Raw genomic sequence first — 20,214 nt, 5'->3', positions numbered from 1 at the left:
AATAATAATAATAATAATAATAATAATAATAATAATAATAATAAAGACGGACCACGTCGATCATTGTTCTTTTCAAGTTTGACTAACTTTTTAGAATCCATATGGAACACTGCCAACAACATAGGGGGATGAGACACTCGTTTCAGAACAGACTTCTATGAGGAAAACTTTTTGGTCTGATCTGTGTATAGCTTTAAACACTACGAAACTTTGTTCAAATAAAAACTTTCTCTGCAACTTGAGTGTTTTTTCTCCCTAATCATCTTTCTCTGCTATTCAGCAATATGCAGTGCACCTCACCGCAGCGACCACCTTGTTGTCTGAGTAGTACTTGAGAAAGTCTCCGGCCAGTATGAGGATGGTGCCTGGGATGGGTTCAGCATCCAGCCACTTCCCGTCTTGGTCACAAACCTTCAGGGGGAAATGTAGCTTATTAGGTTTAATGCCTGACGATTGTGCTTAGATAATTCAATCTGCAGCTTATCTGAATACTAAGAAAGAACTCTGAGTCTTGGAAACATAGTTTAATGCAAACTTTCAGTGATGGTGCATAGAGAGATTAACACTTTTAAATATTATGTTCATAAGACGTCCTTGAACCCGTAGGGTTCATAGATCTCAAAGAGGATGGGAGGCAATCAGGTTTGATCCGAGAAAATACATGACTCACCCTCCTAGTGGGTGTGAGAGGGACATATTTTAGTATATAATTGTTTAAACTGTTATTTAATTGAAGCCCCGCTACTGAGGCCTTGATGGCCATTTTGTGTTTTTATCGTGAATATTCAAAGTCCATGTCATTGCCAAATAATGTTTGTTGAGTAAAAGCTTCTATATATTCTTGAAACAAGAAAATATTTACCTGTAATTAACACATATCATCCCAGGACATATGAACCTGGGTAAAAAAAAATGAGCGTCATTGTCATTCCATAACTATGTTATACATACTTGTAGGGGATTTAATTACCTGCATGAACCTCATTATATTCATACCAGTAATTTAATGAATGCAACAAAGATAACTATTTCTTACCAATTGCTACAACTCTGAGGCATGTAGGAATATTTTGAGACACACTAAGTCACAAGAATGTCTCCCTGCGACACCCATTACCCTCATACAATCCCACAAGTTACTCTGAACCTATAAATATTAACTTTAAATTTAATAAACACAACCAGTAATTCTGATATTAATATTTACATTAAAATTATGTGGACTGTATAACTGGGATATAATGACGGAAGGAAGAGGGGAGGGATACGTGTATTAATACATCATATGAGAAAAAGATATTTATGTTACCACCACTCACCGAATTTGTGTGGAGGTCGCTAGGTGCAGCTAGGTCACTCACAACCCCTGCCTAGACATGAGGAACCTAACTGGCCAAAAGTTCAACATCTTAGTTGTGGGAGTTGATTGCTTCTTATAATCCCCCTTTTTCTATCTAATTTCCAAGTCTTGCCAAGTCGCTGGTTTCGCACATTCGGCAGGACTGTAACTCCGATTCTTCGTACTCCTATTTGGGAGGCTTAATTAAACCCCATTTAGCCTCCAGAACCTCTGAATAATTCCCTCAAATTTCAATGTCGTCTTGTTTCTCCAATTCCAATATGACGTCCTCCCCCACCCGACGTTACTTATTTTGCTGGTTCCCTTTTTAATTCCCAAATTAATTTTAACCAATAATAATGTATTTCATTAAATTACACGTTAAAATGCACTATAATTTCGGAAAATGCACAATATTTTCTACATTACTTATACATTCTTTAATGTATTAGTATGTTTAACGTATGTTTAATGTTAATAACGAAAGAAGTGTTTAAACACTTTAAGAATGATTGTTTCATATAAGACTGCAAGTTAAACTCATGAAGTGCTCCTACCAGCTGTTCACATACTGAATGTTGATGTCTATCGTCATCCAGAGTTCTGCTGCTAGGTTATACCCTGGCTCTGTTGCTACAACTAAAGACACTCCTCTCCGACGCTATTCTTCGCCTATCTCCACTTTCCCGCTTTCTCCTTACCTGAGAGTTGATTGGTCGTTTTGTAGTGGCCGTAGTGATATAATAGTACTAGGAGTACTAGTAATACATGTAGTTTTAGCAGTATTAGTAGCATCTGAATTAGTGACAGGGTTTGTTCTAGCCGTAGTAAAAAACAGTTGTGTTTGTAAAGGGATATTGTATGTTACGGTGAGGGAGAAGCAGATGATCAAACCCTCGAACACTAGTCCCAAAAGGACTCAGTAATAAAGAAACAAAACAGAAAAGAGGAGCACAGAGATTGGTCTACTGGTTTATGCAAGATTAGAAATAATAGGCAAAGAGAAAGTCAGAAGACAGTAATGTCGGAGAAAATACGTAAGACACTGCAAAAAGAAGGTGAGGTTAGGTTACGTCACGAATGTTCTGAAAATGAGAGCTCTTCAAACGTATTGAGAAAGGCAGACATCTACAAAAACAAAAATTCATGTTAGGAATGTTGCGTATAAGGTGCTGTGAAGGCTTACTCAACCCTGTAACAACTTCAGACAGTATTACTCAGGCTGGCTCCTCCTCAGGAAAATTAATGAATAGAGAAAGAAATAATAATTCACAAAGATAAACACTTTATGTTTAATTTAATAAATAATAAAAAATAAAACATGAAAGGTATATCCTATTTGAAAGAAAAATGAAAAATTAAGTGAATAAAATAACATTTGAACTCGACGCTAATATCTACTGGGGTGTCTGGTGTTGGTGACACTGTTGTTGAAATCGTGGCCGTTGCTGATAAGGGGGGGGTCGCAGGTGTTGGTGACCATCCACTGGCTAGTTCTTCACAGTATACCAGTGAGTAGTATCCCGATGACAGGAAAGCAGGTTCTTTACCGCTGCAATGATGTGGGGTTACGTCCTGCAATTTCATACAGGTGCACAGGTACTTAAATGCAAAATGGGGAAGTCTCTGGACGTTAGTCCTTCTCCTTTTCTGCTCGCTGATTGCCAGGTGACCCTCTCTGACATCCAAGCTGGAAAGATAGACAGGTTACCCACTGCTTAAATAATCACTCTCCATGGCAGTGTACAATATTCAAAAGACGTGGTGATTATTACAACAGTCAACCCAGAGCAAGACTGAAAGGACTAAGTTTATTATTGGTCAAAAGTGAAGCTTTTAACCAATAAATCCACCAGAATACAAGGCAGGCATGTACTTACAGTAGTGTTGGGAGCTGTGAGTCGAGTGATTTACTGTTTGACCAGAGCCCCACACGTCACCTTTCGAGGGAGGGGGGTGGAAGAGGGAGGGGAAGGGATAGGGGGAGCTAGACTGACCCTACGTTAACAAGCAGCTGGCAATCAAACTATCACTTTAGGGGTGGGGGAGAAAAGGCGGGAAAAACGGGAGCGTGACTTGCCCTACCTTAACTAGTAGCCGGTAATGAAACTATTGTTACTATATATTCCCTCTCTACTCCTATCTATTGAACTTTTCCCTCACACTCCCCCGTACCAAGACTTATAGTCAAGGAGTATAAGAAGAATAGGCGAGGAAAAAGTTCTAACATGTGGAAGTCGCGTAAGGCAACAAATCTTCTACTGACTGTCACGACTTAACCAGTCAGAGAAATAATTGGATGAACCATTGATATACACAATATAGAACTTAAAAGCCTGGAGTGCCAATGTCCACCTCAAGAGGCGACTGTTGGTTCCCTTAAAAGTTTCTAGGTATATCAAAGGTTTGTGGTCCGTTTCTAAAATGAATTCTTTTCCCAGTAAATAAAATTTAAGTTTGGAGATACCCCACACAAGGGCTAAACATTCCTTTTCTATTGTGGAGTATCTTGTTTCTGTGGGAAGGAGTTTCCGGCTTAGGAAGCATACAGGGAAGGGAGTAATATCATGGTATTGTAGTAGCACCGCACCTAAGCCAGTATTGGAGGCATCAGTTCTTAAACAAAATGTTTTATTAATATCTGGAATCTTAAGTATAGGGTCTTTCGAGGAGATACTTTTAATCTCATTAAACTTTTCCCGAGCTACGTCGGAAAGTTCAAGAGGTTCCTTCACAGACTTTTTAAGGAAGATTCGGGATAAACCGTGCATAAAAATTTACAGAACCAAGAAAGCTACGCATGAGCTTCTTGGTTTTGGGGAATTTAAATTCTAATAAAGCTTTGATCTTACTGGGGAGAGGCTGCAGAGTGTTATTAGAAAGTATCAGTCCAAGATATCTAATCTTGTTATACCCAAGGAAGCCTTTCTTCGGCTTGGCAGTGAGGCCATGTGAGCGTAACCTACGTAAAACTGATGTTAATGTTTGGATATGTTCGCCCCACGTAGATGTCGTTACGTAAATGTTATCAAAATAAACTGAAACATTTGGCAAATAGATAGGCAAATAGATAAATTAAAACCTAACAAATCCCCAGGTTCTATATTGCATCAGTCCTTGGTGTGTAGGAAAAGCGGTGTACTGCTTAGAAGAAGGATCTAACATTACTTGATGATATGCCTGCGCAATATCAATCTCTGAAAAGAAGGAAGAGTCATAAAATTTGTGTAGATCGCTATCTATTAAGGGCATAGGCTCAGCATCCCACCGAGTTATAGCATTAAGGCCTCTGAAGCCAACAGCAAATCTATATGAATTATCCTCCTTCTTAACCATGACTACTGGTGAACAATATGAAGATACTGAAGGTTCAATGATCTTTAGTTTTAATAATTTGTCTACCTCTCGGTCAAATGCATCCCTAAGGAGAACTGGAACTGGGTATAATTTCCGTTTGATAGGACTGTCCGTCAATAAGTCAATCTTATGGACTACCGTGGAGGTAACACCTGGAATATCAGTAAAGACGTCTGAAAAGTTACTCACACATTGAAGTAGTCCATGTCTCTTATGGTCATCCAAAGATTCATTAATATTAATGTTGGTTGCGCCCGAGTGGTCAAAAGTCACCAAGACATGTAGTTCTTCATCATAGTCTAAGTTAGAGGTGTCAATTACGCACACCTTACATTCTTCAGTTGTTGTATCAAGTTCGTGTGGAAAAACTAAGTCAAAGTTATTAAGGCAGTTAACCGAATTTCTTCGGTAATATTTCTTAAGGATGTTAATATGATAAAGCTTAGGTTTCCCCTTGACTTCTATGAGGTAGTCAACTTTCCCACAAATTTTTAATACTTTATATGGACCTTTCCATGCTACTAATAATTTATTTGACTTGATAGGCAAAAGTACAAGAACTTCATCTCCTACTTTAAAACTTCTCTGACTTCTGGAATCAAAATAGGTTTTGTACTGCTCCATTGACAAGCTTAGGTTTGTCGAAACTATCTCAGAGGTCTCCTCAAGTTTGGATCTAAGGTCAAGGAGAAACTGGTAAGAAGACTGAACCTCAGCATTTACCTCCTCATTAGTCCATAAGTCATGAAGGATGGACAATGGGCCTCTGGCCTGTCTACCATAGAGAAGTTCAAAAGGTGAAAACCCCAAAGAGTCACTGGGAACTTCCCTCATGGCAAACAAAGCACAGGGTAGGTAACGATGCCACTCCTTAGGTTTAAGGGAGCAAAGTTTCCTTAAAATGGACTTGAGAATCGAATGCTGGCGCTCAATCCTCCCATTACAGCTGGGATGATAGGGTGTGGTGAAGAGAGGCTTCACTCCCAGAAGTTGGTATAGATGTTGCATTAAGTCAGATGTGAATTGTGTCCCACGGTCAGACAAAATTTCTCTAGGGATGCCCACTCTGGAGAAGATGGACAAAAGGGCTTCAGCCACCTCTGTAGTAGTTATGGTCTTTAAGGGGACGGCTTCAGGGAAACTCGAAGCATAATCAACTAATGTTAATATATATCTATGTCCTCCAGATGAAAGTGGAGATAAAGGACCAACGATGTCAATAGCTACTCTTTCAAACGGTACCGTAAAGATTGGCATTTTGACCATAGGTACTCGCCTGGTGCCTCGGGAGGATGACAGTTGGCAAACTTTACACGATCTACAATAAGTAGTGACATCTGAGGACATTTTTGACCAAAAATAGGTTTCCCTAATTTTATTTAAGGTTTTACGATGCGAGAAATGTCCGGCCACTGGCAGGTCATGAGCCATTTTAAGAACAGTCTCTCTGCATTGACTTGGAACAACTAAGATGGAATAGTCTATCTCATCTGAATTTAATTTGAATACTGACTTGTACAAGATACCTTTTATATATTCAAATTTATATGAAAAGTTTTTCCTTTGGATAACTTGATTTTGTTTAGCGGCATTATGGCAATTCTGAAGAGAAGGGCAATTAAGTTGTAAATTGACAAAGGAGTCCTTAGATATATCTAAAGGCTTAAAGTCAGGGAAAATCAAAGGATGGACAGTATGAGAAGCCTGGGCTTTGGTCTGAGCCCTAATCAAGACATTTATGGTATCGGAGGTGATATCTGCACTTTCATCTAACAAGTGAACCGGTGATCCTTCTTCCTCGCTTTCGAGAGAAGCATCATTGGTTTTTAATCCCACATGAATCTCGCGAGACATTGTCTCATCTGAACTTTCGAGCGGCTTCTCTGACTCTACAGGAAGAGGATCTGAAACACTTATGTCCATCTTTGGTGATGAAAGGTCAACCTCAGAAGGAAGAATGGCACCTTCAACATTACCTATTAGTACGGAGCAAGAAGTGATGGGAGCTAGTACGGCTTCACACCAACCTGTGAACCATTTAGAACTAATGTAACAACGGATGGTAGGAAAAGTGTCTGTACGGCCCAAGTAGTCTGAAAGTATAGCAGAGGAATGAGTTTCTTTAAGATTAGGGAACAGCTTATCAGAAGTGACTATACATGTGCATCCAGTGTCTCGTAAAATGGTAGATACATTAAGTCCATTAACTGTTCCTGAACAGAAGGGTGCTTGGTCATTACAGTCTTTAAAACATCTTCCAACTTTTTGGACCTTCTTAGAAGGACAATCTGGACGTTTATGTCCCTTAACACCACACAAATGACAAACAGGAATAAAAGAAGTCATTTTACTTTCCACTGGAGGCTTTGATTTCTTAAGGTCTGATGAACCCTTGCCCTTAGGGTTCGATCCCTTTAGGTCTTTATAGGAATTGTGAGCCTCAGCATACAGGTCAGCAGCCTCAGCAACTTCCTCAGCTTTAATCAGGTTACGTTCTCTGATAAATGTTCGTATCTGATGGGGAAGAGCTGTCAGGAACTGGTCAGCAACCATGAAGTCTCTAAGAGATTCATAACTGTGATCAATTCCTGAACTCTCTATCCAAAAGTCGAACAAACGAAAGAGTGTTACCTGTAGCTGCTGAAAGTTCTGGCCAGGCTGTAATGTGGCATGCCTGAAATCTTTCCTGTAAGAATTAGTGGTTTTTTGATATGCTTTAAGGATTGCCTTCTTCAGTAGGTTATAATTACATATGGTATCCTGCGACAAAGTTGCATAGATATTCAAAGCTGTACCAGAAAATAACATTCCTAACCTGGTAGCCCAGGTGTCAGCAGGCCATTCACAGAGGGTAGCAGTATTCTCAAACCTGATAATGTATGAAGTTATGTCTTCCCCTTCTGTGAAGGGAGGTAAATTAGGTGTTGGAATATGTGCACTAGCTGCACGTTGTTCCATTACTTCTTCATCTAATTGCTGTTGTGAGAAAGTTAACTTTTTATTCTCTAATTCAAGGCGAGCTTGCTCGAGCTCGCGATCCTTTTCTCTCTCCCTTAACTCATATTCTCTATCCTTTTCTCTTTCCTCAAGTTCCCTTAATTTAGCTTGCTCCTCACGTATCTTAGCTTGTTTTTCACGTACTTTAGCTCTTTCCTCACGATCAAGTCTATCACGCTCTTTTTTGTCTTCTCTCTCTCTTTCTGTCTTTCTTGATTCTCTCTTTCAATTCGATCTCTTTCCTTTTTATCCTCTCTTTCTCTTTCTATTCTCTCTCTTTCAAGTCTTTCCTGGATTTTAGCACTAATGAAAGATTCTAAATTTTTCCCTGTTATTCCTAACTTACTTCCAGCATTCATCCAAAACTGGTATTCCTCCATACTTGCAAGAATAACTTAAACTATCAGGGGAAATGAAACGGGTATTAAAGAAAACGGAGGGTTCAATTCCTGCTCCGCTCAAACTGTAAATAAACCAGAGGGCTCGATCCCTGCTTCAATTAAACAATATGTATTAATGAAAACGAAGGGTTCTATGCCGACTCCGAGCAAACAGTAAATAGAATGGGGTCCCTTGACCATCCAATCTTCTCACCAACAAATCAAGAGTGTCCTATGACAGTTCCCTTGATATAATGAAGAGCTCAATGAAACAATTTGTCACTGGAAAATCTCGGGTCCCTAGAGTCTAATCCTCCAAAGTGTTTCAAGCTCACATGAAAGGTGGCAGAATTAACTATTATATCCTGCCTGACTTGACTTACAATAAATTGAGACTATAACAATCACCAAATCTTTTAAATACCTGTACCGTAGTCCTACCATAGAAAATGATTACTCATGGCTGGTGGTAACCGTCTGTGGTATGCAGCGTTGAAGTTCCAATGGTAGATTCGAGATGGAGTTGAATCTTGATTCAGTAGAGAAAATCCTGGCAAGGTCGCCACTTGTGAAGGCTTACTCAGCCCTGTAACAACTTCAGACAGTATTACTCAGGGTGGCTCCTCCTCAGGAAAATTAATGAATAGAAAAAGAAATAATAATTCACAAAGATAAACACTTTATTATTTATTAAATTAAACATAAAACAATAAAACATGAAAGGTATATCCTATATGAAAGAAAAATGAAAAATTAAATGAATAAAATAACATTTGAACTCGACGCTAATATCTACTGGGGTGTCTGGTGTTGGTGACACTGTTGTTGAAATCGTGGCCGTTGCTGATGATAGGGGGGGGGTCGCAGGTGTTGGTGACCATCCACTGGCTAGTTCTTCACAGTATACCAGTGAGTAGTATCCCGATGACAGGAAAGCAGGTTCTTTACCGCTGCAATGATGTGGGGTTACGTCCTGCAATTTCATACAGGTGCACAGGTACTTAAATGCAAAATGGGGAAGTCTCTGGACGTTAGTCCTTCTCCTTTTCTGCTCGTTGATTGCCAGGTGACCCTCTCTGACATCCAAGCTGGAAAGATAGACAGGTTACCCACTGCTTAAATAATCACTCTCCATGGTAGTGTACAATATTCAAAAGACGTGGTGATTATTACAACAGTCAACCCAGAGCAAGACTGAAAGGACTAAGTTTATTATTGGTCAAAAGTGAAGCTTTTAACCAATAAATCCACTAGAATACAAGGCAGGCATGTGCTTACAGTAGTGTTGGGAGCTGTGAGTCGAGTGATTTACTGTTTGACCAGAGCCCCACACGTCACCTTTCGAGGGGGGGGGGTTGGAAGAGGGAGGGGAAGGGATAGCGGGAGCTAGACTGACCCTACGTTAACAAGTAGCCGGCAATCAAACTATCACTTTAGGGGTGGGGGAGAAAAGGAGGGAAAAATGGGAGCCTGACTTGCCCTACCTTAACTAGTAGCCGGTAATGAAACTATTGTTACTATATATTCCCTCTCTACTCCTATCTATTGAACTTTTCCCTCACATGTGCCATTCAACAAGAGGGCGTTTGTGAAGACTAGACGATGTTTAGAGTTTTAACAGAGGACCTTTGTATACAATGACTATGTTATCTCCTGAATCATGACTCTCAGCGAGTCTGACACTTTTTGTATTCTTTAAATTTGTCAGAAAGCGGGAGACTAATTTCACCAAAGTTTCCTAATACTTCTATTATTTTTACTACTAGTACTACAACCTATATCTCTAATTACACTACTACTACTGCGACTACGACTACTACGACTTCCTTAATCAATTATACATTCGTCTCTCAGCCATTGAGTAGAGAGGACGTGTTCTAAACTGCTGCCCTCTATAGCTGTTCGGTGGCAGTTTCATTTTCTCAACATGGCGCAGGCAGCTAGACGCCGCGTCAACACTGTGTGTTTGGAATTAACTCGTGGGACAGTGCTTGGACCATCAATGGCGATATTATTGCCAGCGATAATCCGAGACACCTATGGTATCGCCAACGAGGATTTGTGCGGTGTAGCGATGAATGGTGTGACGAGAATCTTTGTAAAGTTTTGCTCAGCTCAAGTTTACGAGAATGTCGTCGACAAGTATCAAGAGGTTAATCTGGTGGTTAACCAGGCTGTGTCTGTGAAGCTACACGATGTATCCCGCCATTATACATGGGTAAAAGTCAGAAACGTACCCTTTGAGGCTGATGCGACTGATATACATGCTCCCCTGGGTAATTACGGCACCATACACATGGCTACAGCAGGGAGGTGGCCTGATGGCCCATATGAAGGACTACCTGAGGGAACTTTTTCGGTAAAAATGACACTACGACATCCAATCCCTTCATATGTGATCCTGCAAGACTTCAGGACTCAGGTATTTGTGACTTATGCAGGGCAACGCCGCACTTGTAGGTTGTGTGGAGCATACGATCATTTGCCGGTGCAGTGTGAAAGGAGACGAGGTGCCAGGGTTGTACAACAGAGCAAGGATTTAGGGGAGGAAGGTATAAGGCAAGATGTGCCTGAAGCGCCTGTGCAACCCTCAAGATTGTCTTGGAGCGAAGAGGTTGAGAGGTCTCTGAATACGGTGTGTGCTACACTCCCGGAAGTGTCGCCTCCTTTGGAGGCAGCCCCAGAGGTAGAAACGGCTTCTCGAGAAGAGCAGGCCAATGATGTGGAGACATCCATTGTCTCTGTGTTAGACGAATTATTTACGGAGGACAGCATAAGTCCTGCGACGGCACCATCCCTAGACTTGGGACAGGCTGCGACGGCGGACGTGGATCACGACGTGCAGCTGGTAGTGGACGCCACTGACGCCTTGCTGAAACAAACGGTGGAGGTGGAAATCCACCAGGATTGCACTGTGGACGACGAAATGCAGGTGGAAAGTGTAACACGAAAACGCTCTGTTACACTTTCAGATTCTGATGATGTGTTAAAGCCAGCCCAAAGATCAGGGAAAAAATCATGGGCGGATGTGGCACAGAAAGGGTCCTGTGCACCCAAAGCTCCGGGGATGATCAGGAGTGCTTCAAAAGGAGGGGAAGGGAAAATTGGAAACAAAAAATCTAGTGAAAAACATTCACTGTCGAAAGGAAAACCATCATTGTCGATTTTAAGTGCCTCACAATAAACATTAATGGTTTGCGAACTGTACGAAAGTGTGCATGGTTACGTGATTTATTGGTGCGTAATAATGTGGACGTTGTGTTCATACAGGAACACAATCATAAATGTGGCAGTGAATTGCGGATAGAAGGATATAACGTGTACATGGAGAATGCGATTCGGTTGAAAGGTGGCGTTGCCATCATGATCAGGGAGACTAGCCTGTTTGTTGTGAGACGTAGTGAAGGGGGGAGGGGAGGATAATAAGGGTGGAAGGACTATGGGGACGGGTGAAGGTGGCTTTTGTGTGTGTGTATGGTCCAGCCGAGAATGATGGGCGTGTAAAAGCAATCTTTGTGAAAGAGGTGTTAATTTATTATTTGAGGTCACTCCCTGAAGTAGCTATTGTAGGCGGGGATTGGAATTGCGTGATCCGGCGTAAGGATGTAGAACCTCGGGGAAGTGGGTACTTTCAGGGGTATTGGGAGATTTAATGTCAGGGGTGGGATTAATGGACGTGGTGGGGGGGGAGAGGTTGAGCATACTTTTGTACGTCGTGGATATGCGGCGCGACTTGATAGAGTGTACGTGTCACGCACCATCGTAGTTAATAGTGTGCGTATTTTAGATGTGGTGTTTTCTGATCATAGAGGAGTTCTTGTGGACTCAGGGTGGGAGGGTTTACCTAAGAGGGGTTGTAGTTATTGGAAATTGAATGTTAAATTGTTAAAAGGGGAGGAGAATAGGAAATCTTTTGAGTGTTTTTGGGAGGGTTTGTTAGCAGGGGCTCCTGGGGATGGAGACTTGGTTAGGTGGTGGGATGTGGTGGCTAAGAAACGTATTCGGGATTATTATGTTCGACTTGGGAGGGAAAGTAATCAATTTTTATATGGGCTTCAGGGGTATTTAGAAGGACAGTTACGCAATTGTTATGTGGGTGATGGTGCGAGATACCCTGTGGAGGAAATAGAGGATTTAAAGCAACGTATCAAGGGTTTGCATAATGATCGATTTGATGGTGCACGTGTGGCTGGAAGCTTGGAGGAGGTTCTCTACGGGGATAGGCCTTCGGCGTGTGCGTTAAGGGGACAGCAGAAGAGGAGGGCAGCCACGGAGATGATGGGATTAACTGTTCATGTGGGGATGGGAGGGTATAGGGAAGGGCAGGTATTGATGTCGACTGAAGGTATGAGTGGATATATTGATGCATGGTTTAGGTCATATGCACAACATGTGGGTATACGAGATGATGCTTTAAGGGAAATGGGTGGTTATGTGCAATGCGAGCTTGATGGTAGAGATAGGGAGACTTTGGAAGGACAGATTACGGAAGGGGAAATTTGGCAAGCTATAGCAGGTGCAAGTTTAGGTAAGGCACCAGGTGTAGACGGGTTGCCTAATGATTTTTATGTTAAGAACTGGGAAGTATTGAGGAGATTTTTAGTCAGATTGTTCAATGTAATGAAGGAAGATGGGGCAATGGGTGAGCAGCAAAGGACTGCTGTTGTTGTATTAGTGCCAAAGGGTGGACAGATCACGGTAGAAGATTACCGTGCAATATCGCTTATGTGCGGTGATTATAAGTTATTTGCAAGGGTATTAGGGAACAGAATCAAACAGGTTTTAGGTAAAGTAATTGATAGAGGACAATATGGCATACCGGGTAGATCAATGTATGAAGGGCATGGAGTTATTAGGAGTTTTATAGAGCATAGGGGGGAGGGGGGAGGGGGTGTTTTGGCTCTGGATTGGAGAGCGGCTTATGATAGCGTAGAAAGGGATGCATTATGGAGTTTTATGCGTTGGTTGGATTTCGGGAGGGAAATTGTTTCTTGCGCAAAAACTTTGTATCTGGGTGCAGTTATGAGAATACAGGTTAATGGACGACTAGGTGATAGCATTCAGATGGGAAGGGGTTTGCGACAGGGATGCCCTCTGTCGCAAATTTTGTTTGCATGTCTTCAGGAGCCCTTTTATAGGGCAGTTAGGTGGAGTATAGCTAGAGCGAGGGTTGGTGTTGCACGTGAAGGGGAAGCGGGTATAGTGGGTTACGTGGATGATACGAATGTCTTGGTGAGGGATGTGAGGGATTTACATAGGGTAGGAAGGGTGATAGACGTTTTTGGTGAGGCTACAGGGATGAAAATTAATGTAGTAAAGTCCAAGTATTTGGATCTAGGGGATAGCGTACATAATGGTGAGACTGTTGAGGGTGGGTGGCGTGTGGTATATCAGCTGTTGATATGTGGGATAGTGTACATGCGGAATGATAGGGATGCACAAGAGGCAAATTCGAGGCGCACCGTGGATGGAGTTTTGAAAAGATTGGGAGGCTTGAGGACAGAGCACTTATCGTTGCATCAAAGGGTTATAGTCACGAATGTCCTGTTGTATAGCAAGTTATGGCAAGTGGTGGTAATATATCCGTTACGACGGTGTGAGGTGCAACGGTTGCAACTGCGGGTATTCAGATTTATATGGGGATCAGGTTGTGACTGGCTAAGTAGAGGGGTGGTGTCGCTTCCCGTTAGCCGGGGGGGGGGGGGGCTGGGGCTTATACCTCTTGAGAAGCGTATGTTGAGTGTGTTTCTGAAAAGGGGGTTTGTGAGGGAGGGGGTTAGCGGGGGGGGCCTTGAAAGACTGCGCATGGATATGCAACGGTGGTGGAGGGGTAGGGATTTAATGTTTGGGGAGGCTATGTTGCGAGTTTTACTGAAGGTAAGGGATCCGAAACAGCTTAAATTGAAGGTTCTTGAGAGGGTGGGGGGTGGGTCTGTGGTGGCGGCAGTTGAGGGGGCATACCCTATGTATGCATGGGGTTCTGTATGGAAATGTCTTCAACAACTACGTGTAAAACCAAGTGTCAGGGAGGTTATGTTTAGGTTTTTACATGGGATCTTGCCGTCTGGGGTTGTGTTATTTAATAGGAGATTAAGGGAGGGTGGGGAGTGCAAAGCGTGCGGATGTCCGGAAACCATTTTTCATGCTGTGTACTTTTGTACTTGTTTAGAAGATGTGAGGATCTGGCTAAGTAGGGTAGTTAGGTTAGTGGGTGGGGAAGGGTTACAGGTGTTGCGGGTGTTAAGTTTAGATATAGGTGGGTGGAGTCAGCAGGTGGTGAATGCGGTTGCGTATGTGGTTACTGATTTTATATATATATCTTGGGCAATGAGGGAGGTGGGAGTCGAGGAAAGGATAAGAGTGTTAGGGGCCACGATGTATAGAACAAAGTGCCGCAATAGGGATCTTTATGGGGGAAGATGGGAGACAGCATTTACTGAAGGTTATCGTAGATTCAGGTTGAAGGATTTAAGAGATTTAAGTGTAAAGTAAGGGGTTGCGTCGGGCTAGTTTTCTTGAGTATGGGCATGTGTATAGATGTTAGCGTGTGTGGTATGTTTGGTAATATAATACAATAAGCTTCTTTTGTGATGTGAGTTTGGTCTGGGTAGTTGTGTAAGATATGTTTTTCACATTGTTTTTCAGAAGGTATTGCATATAATATGTAAGTAGTGTTGTTGCACTACATTGTGTGTATGTGTGAGAGGGTACATCTCACAGTATTTGTGTGTTTGAAGGGTTGAGGTGACACAAGGCATGATCTAAGTATGTTTGGTTTTTCTTTTTGTCCTCAAATGTGTTATACAAAGACAATACTGTGGTGTATGTGATGTGTAGGTTTATAGGTATTCAACATGCTTCTTGTATGTTCCCTTTTCGATACTTTGTTTTAATTGTATGTTGAGATGTACTTATAGGCTGTCAGCATCCTGATATTGGGTTTTCATGGCTATGTTTTTGACGTAAGTTTTGGCTGTATGGTATACAGATATATCTAGACAGTTTATAGACGCATTCCTCTTGTGTCTGAGATTGTTGTATACGGGTTTAATTGTAAATGTAATGAGCCGGGTTTGAGATCTAAGCTGTTTTCTTTGTATGTTTATTTGTATTTTGGTAATGTAAAGCTGTAATGTTAGGGATAAGTATGTAGATGTTCTAGTAGGATTATGATGTTAGGTTTTGGTTTATTGATTAATGAGAAGGCTGGAAGTAACTGTTACATTTTCTCGTATATATTATTTTCACTTGTAATGAGTCTTTGTCATATGTCATGTTATATGTAAAATTTATATGTAAGTTAGGTTTTGAGTCATTGAATGTTTATATATGTCAGTTCATGACCCTGTTACTGTGTTTATTTGTAGCTATGTTCTTGCCGTAAGTTATTGTTGTATGTTATACAGCTATATCTTGCCAGTATATAGGTGCAATCCATTTGTGTTAGTTTATTTTGTGTTTGGTTTTCTTATGTCAATGGCCGATCCTTCAGGATTGAGATCCATACTGTTTCCTTTTATTTTTATTTTTATGTATACTGTATTGGTTATAAATAAAATATGAAAAAAATCAATTATTAGTTCATCTACTACTACAGTTACTATTACTTCTACTACTAGTACTTCTACAACTGCTGCTACTGCTGTTACTACTACTACTACTACTACTACTACTACTACTACTACTACACTACTACTACACTACTACTACTACTACGCTACTACTACTACTACTACGCTACTACTACTACTACTACTACACTACTACATTACTACTACTGCTACTACTACACTACTACTACTACTACACTACTACTACTACTACTACTACTACTACTACTACTACTACTACTACTACACTACTACTACACTACTACTACTACTACGCTACTACTACTACTACTACGCTACTACTACTACTACTACTACTACACTACTACATTACTACTACTGCTACTACTACACTACTACTACTACTACACTACTACTACTACTACTACTACTACTACTACTACTACTACTACTACTACTACTACACTACTACTACTACTACTACTACACTACTACTACTATTACTACTACTACTATTACTACTACACTACTACTACTACTACTACTACTACTACTACTACTACATTACTACTACTACAACACTACTACTACACTACTACTACTACTACTACTACACTACTACTACTACTACTATTACTACAATACTACCACTACTACACTACTACTACTACTACTACACTACTACTACTACTACTACTACAACTACTACAACTACTACTACGCTACTACTACTACTACTACTACTACTACTACTACTACTACTACTACTACACTACTACTACTACTACACTACTACTACTACTACTACTACTACACTACTACTACACTACTACTACTACTACTACTACTACTACTACTACTACACTACTACTACTACTACTACTACTACTAAACTACTACTACTACACTACTACTACTACTACTACTACTACTACTACTACTACTACTACTACACTACTACTACTACACTACTACTACTACTACTACACTACTACTACACTACTACTACTACTACTGCACTACTACTACTGCTACTACTACTACTACACTACTACTACTACTACTACTACTACTACTACTACTACTACTACTACTACTACTACTACTTCTCAACCTGTCTCTCGGTTCACTGCAAATTTCTCGCTTTATCATAATTTGAATCATGATCCAGGACGAATCGAAATGTTATCATAATTTTCCTCTAATGCTTCCTGGTAGAGCATAAACATGTTATGTAACAACATAAAATTAGTTGCATATAAAAACAAGATGAGGTGAATCATAGAATTGATGAGGGGAAAAGGGTGAGTGGTGCACTTAGGAGTCTGTGGAGACAAAGAACTTTGTCCTTCGAGGCAAAGAGGGGAATGAATGAGAGTATAGTTTTACCAACGCTCTTATATGGGTGTGAAGCGTGGGTGATGAATGTTGCAGCGAGGAGAAGGCTGGAGGCAGTGGAGATGTCATGTCTGAGGGCAATGTGTGGTGTGAATATAATGTAGAGAATTCGTAGTTTGGAAGTTAGGAGGAGGTGCGGGATTACCAAAACTGTTGTCCAGAGGGCTGAGGAAGGGTTGTTGAGGTGGTTCGGACATGTAGAGAGAATGGAGCGAAACAGAGTGACTTCAAGAGTGTATCAGTCTGTAGTGGAAGGAAGGTGGGGTAGGGGTAGGCCTAGGAAAGGTTGGAGGGAGGGGGAAAGAAGGTTTTGTGTGCGAGGGGCTTGGACTTACAGCGGGCATGCGTGAGCGTATTTGAAAGGAGTGAATGGAGGCAAATGGTTTTTAATACTTGACATGCTGTTGGAGTGTGAACAAAGTAATATTTATGAAGGGATTCAGGGAAACCGGCAGGCCGGACTTGAGTCCTGGAGATGGGAAGTACAGTGCCTGCACTCTGAAGGAGGAGTGTTAATGTTGCAGTTTAAAAACTGTAGTGTAAAGCACCCTTCTGGCAAGACAGTGATGGAGTGAATGATGGTGAAAGTTTTTCTTTTTCGGGCCACCCTGCCTTGGTGGGAATCGGCCAGTGTGTTAATAAAGAAAGTGAAATAAAAACAAAGTATATTGATGGGTACAGAGTACCGACACGGTGGACAATATTTTCTCATCCATGAGCCTACCTGAAGGCCACCCATGTTATCCTGAAAGATAAAGGTGAAGGTGGTGTAGTCAGTGTGGGCACTGAAGCAGGTAGTGGTGCCCTCGGGTAGTGTGGAAAGGACGGGTGGGTAGTGGTTCACACGCAGGCAGGGTACGCTGTTCTCCGTGCCCACTTCCTGATGCATGGATACGAAGTAGTCTCGCTTCTTCCCTGCAGTCACAAGAAAGATCAAATTACAAGTCTACCGAAATGCTCGTGAATGAACAGAAGCCTAGCTGAAAATTTCAGTTCGGATAAAGCACACGCAGAAAAATATTTTTTCTTGAGACTATGCTTCGTTCCGTGTAGAGCTTTATCAAGTCACACGAGCGATGCTTGATGTCAATAAAAGCGTGTTCTTCAACATGTGTCTTTGATGAATATATGTATCTCATTTATCACCCAACTGACTTCTGACAACGTCTTCAACAGCTGCAGATCGATACATCTTCTGCAACTCCTTCGCTAAATCCGAGGCCTGACCTACTTCCAATAATGGGACCACTATTTATTTCTAGTTTAAAGACCTAACAGCTGCCTCCACTGCGTTGGCCAGTGCTCCCACCCCAAACCTAGATAAGTGAACCCCATCCCTGGCATACATGTCATTTCTGTCATAGAAGAGGACCCAGTTGTCTATGAATGTTGCTGCATTTTCCTTACAGTGTTTGTCCAGCCAGCAACTGACACCAGTTGCCCTGGACAATCATTCATTTCCAACTCCTCTCGAGTATATGTGTGTGTGGTAGGACTTTGGAGTCACATTCATGGAATGAGTCTACTGCAATGTTCCTTTCTTATCTTTTTATTAGCTTATAGCCTGATATGTTTAATTTGAAACCCCTATACACGATTTTCTTGCTTATTTATTCGATATAATTTATTTAGAGGTTTGAATTATTTGCAATTTACCATCGTATTGGACAACCTTTACCATTATTTATTATTAAAAGTGCTGACAAGTAGACGTCACTGAAAATGGGTACATTTACCAGTAGGTCTCCTATAGTGTATTTTGCCTGACTGAGTTACCTTAGGTAGTACCTGGCTGGGTGTGTGTGTTAGTTAGTTACCATTTTGTCCTAGGCACATGTCGATTAGACACTAGGCCTGTGTGTGTGTGTGTGTGTGTGTGTGTGTGTGTCTGTCTGTCTGTGTGTCTGTTTCTGTGTGTGTGTGTGGGTATGTGTGTGTGTATGTGTTTGTGTGTGTACTCACCTATTTGAACTCACCTATTTGTGGTTGCAGGGGTCGAGTTACAGCTCCTGGTCCCACCTCTTCGCTGATTGCTACTAGGTTCTCTCTCTCCCTGCCCCATGAGCTCTATCATACCTCGCCTTAAAACTATGTATGGTTCCTGCCTCCACTACATCACTTTCTAGGCTATTCCATGGCCTGACTACTCTGTGACTGAAGAAATACTTCCTAACATCCCTTTGATTCATCTGAGTCTTCAACTTCCAATTGTGACCTCTTGTGTCTGTGTCCCATCTCTGGAACATCTCGTCTTTGTCCACCTCGTCTATTCCGCGCAGTATTTTATATGTCGTTATCATGTCTCCCCTGACCCTCCTGTCCTCCAGTGTCGTCAGGCCGATTTCCCTCAACCTTTCTTCATAGGACATAGTGTGTGTGTGTGTGTGTGTGTGTGTGTGTGTGTGTGTGTGTGTGTGTGTGTGTGTGTGTGTGTGTGTGCGTGTGTGTGTGTACTCACCTAGTTGTACTCACCTAGTTGAGGTTGCGGGGGTCGAGTCCGAGCTCCTGGCCCCGCCTCTTCACTGATCGCTACTAGGTCACTCTCCCTGAGCCGTGAGCTTTATCATACCTCTGCTTAAAGCTATGTATGGATCCTGCCTCCACTACATCGCTTCCCAAACTATTCCACTTACTGACTACTCTGTGGCTGAAGAAATACTTCCTAACATCCCTGTGATTCATCTGTCTTCAGCTTCCAACTGTGTCCCCTTGTTACTGTGTCCAATCTCTGGAACATCCTGTCTTTGTCCACCTTGTCAATTCCTCTCAGTATTTTGTATGTCGTTATCATGTCCCCCCTATCTCTCCTGTCCTCCAGTGTCGTCAGGTTGATTTCCCTTAACCTCTCCTCGTAGGACATACCTCTTAGCTCTGGGACTAATCTTGTTGCAAACCTTTGCACTTTCTCTAGTTTCTTTACGTGCTTGGCTAGGTGTGGGTTCCAAACTGGTGCCGCATACTCCAATATGGGCCTAACGTATACGGTGTACAGGGTCCTGAACGATTCCTTATTAAGATGTCGGAATGCTGTTCTGAGGTTTGCTAGGCGCCCATATGCTGCAGCAGTTATTTGGTTGATGTGCGCTTCAGGAGATGTGCCTGGTGTTATACTCACCCCAAGATCTTTTTCCTTGAGTGAGGTTTGTAGTCTCTGACCCCCTAGACTGTACTC

At 41.7% G+C, this 20,214-nt stretch overlaps 1 protein-coding gene across 1 annotated transcript in view; it reads right to left on the bottom strand.

Annotated features, from left to right (window-relative positions):
- The window catches only part of LOC128703655 (uncharacterized), a 30,588-nt gene extending 12,608 nt beyond the window's left edge, over positions 1–17,980 (bottom strand). Inside the window, exons 1-2 of the mRNA XM_070080533.1 lie at positions 17,767–17,980; positions 301–411 (exon numbers count right to left, since the gene is read on the bottom strand). Coding sequence (XP_069936634.1) covers positions 301–411; positions 17,767–17,931 — 276 coding nt within the window. The 5' untranslated portion in view covers positions 17,932–17,980. The remainder of the gene's footprint in view (positions 1–300; positions 412–17,766) is intronic.
- Positions 17,981–20,214: the final 2,234 nt, after the last annotated feature.

The sequence above is a fragment of the Cherax quadricarinatus genome, unplaced genomic scaffold (assembly GCF_038502225.1).
Source record: "Cherax quadricarinatus isolate ZL_2023a unplaced genomic scaffold, ASM3850222v1 Contig564, whole genome shotgun sequence".
NCBI classification, from domain to species: domain Eukaryota; kingdom Metazoa; phylum Arthropoda; class Malacostraca; order Decapoda; family Parastacidae; genus Cherax; species Cherax quadricarinatus.
The sequence above is the reverse complement of the archived record's forward strand: the minus strand, read 5'-3'. Positions and strand labels throughout refer to the sequence as shown.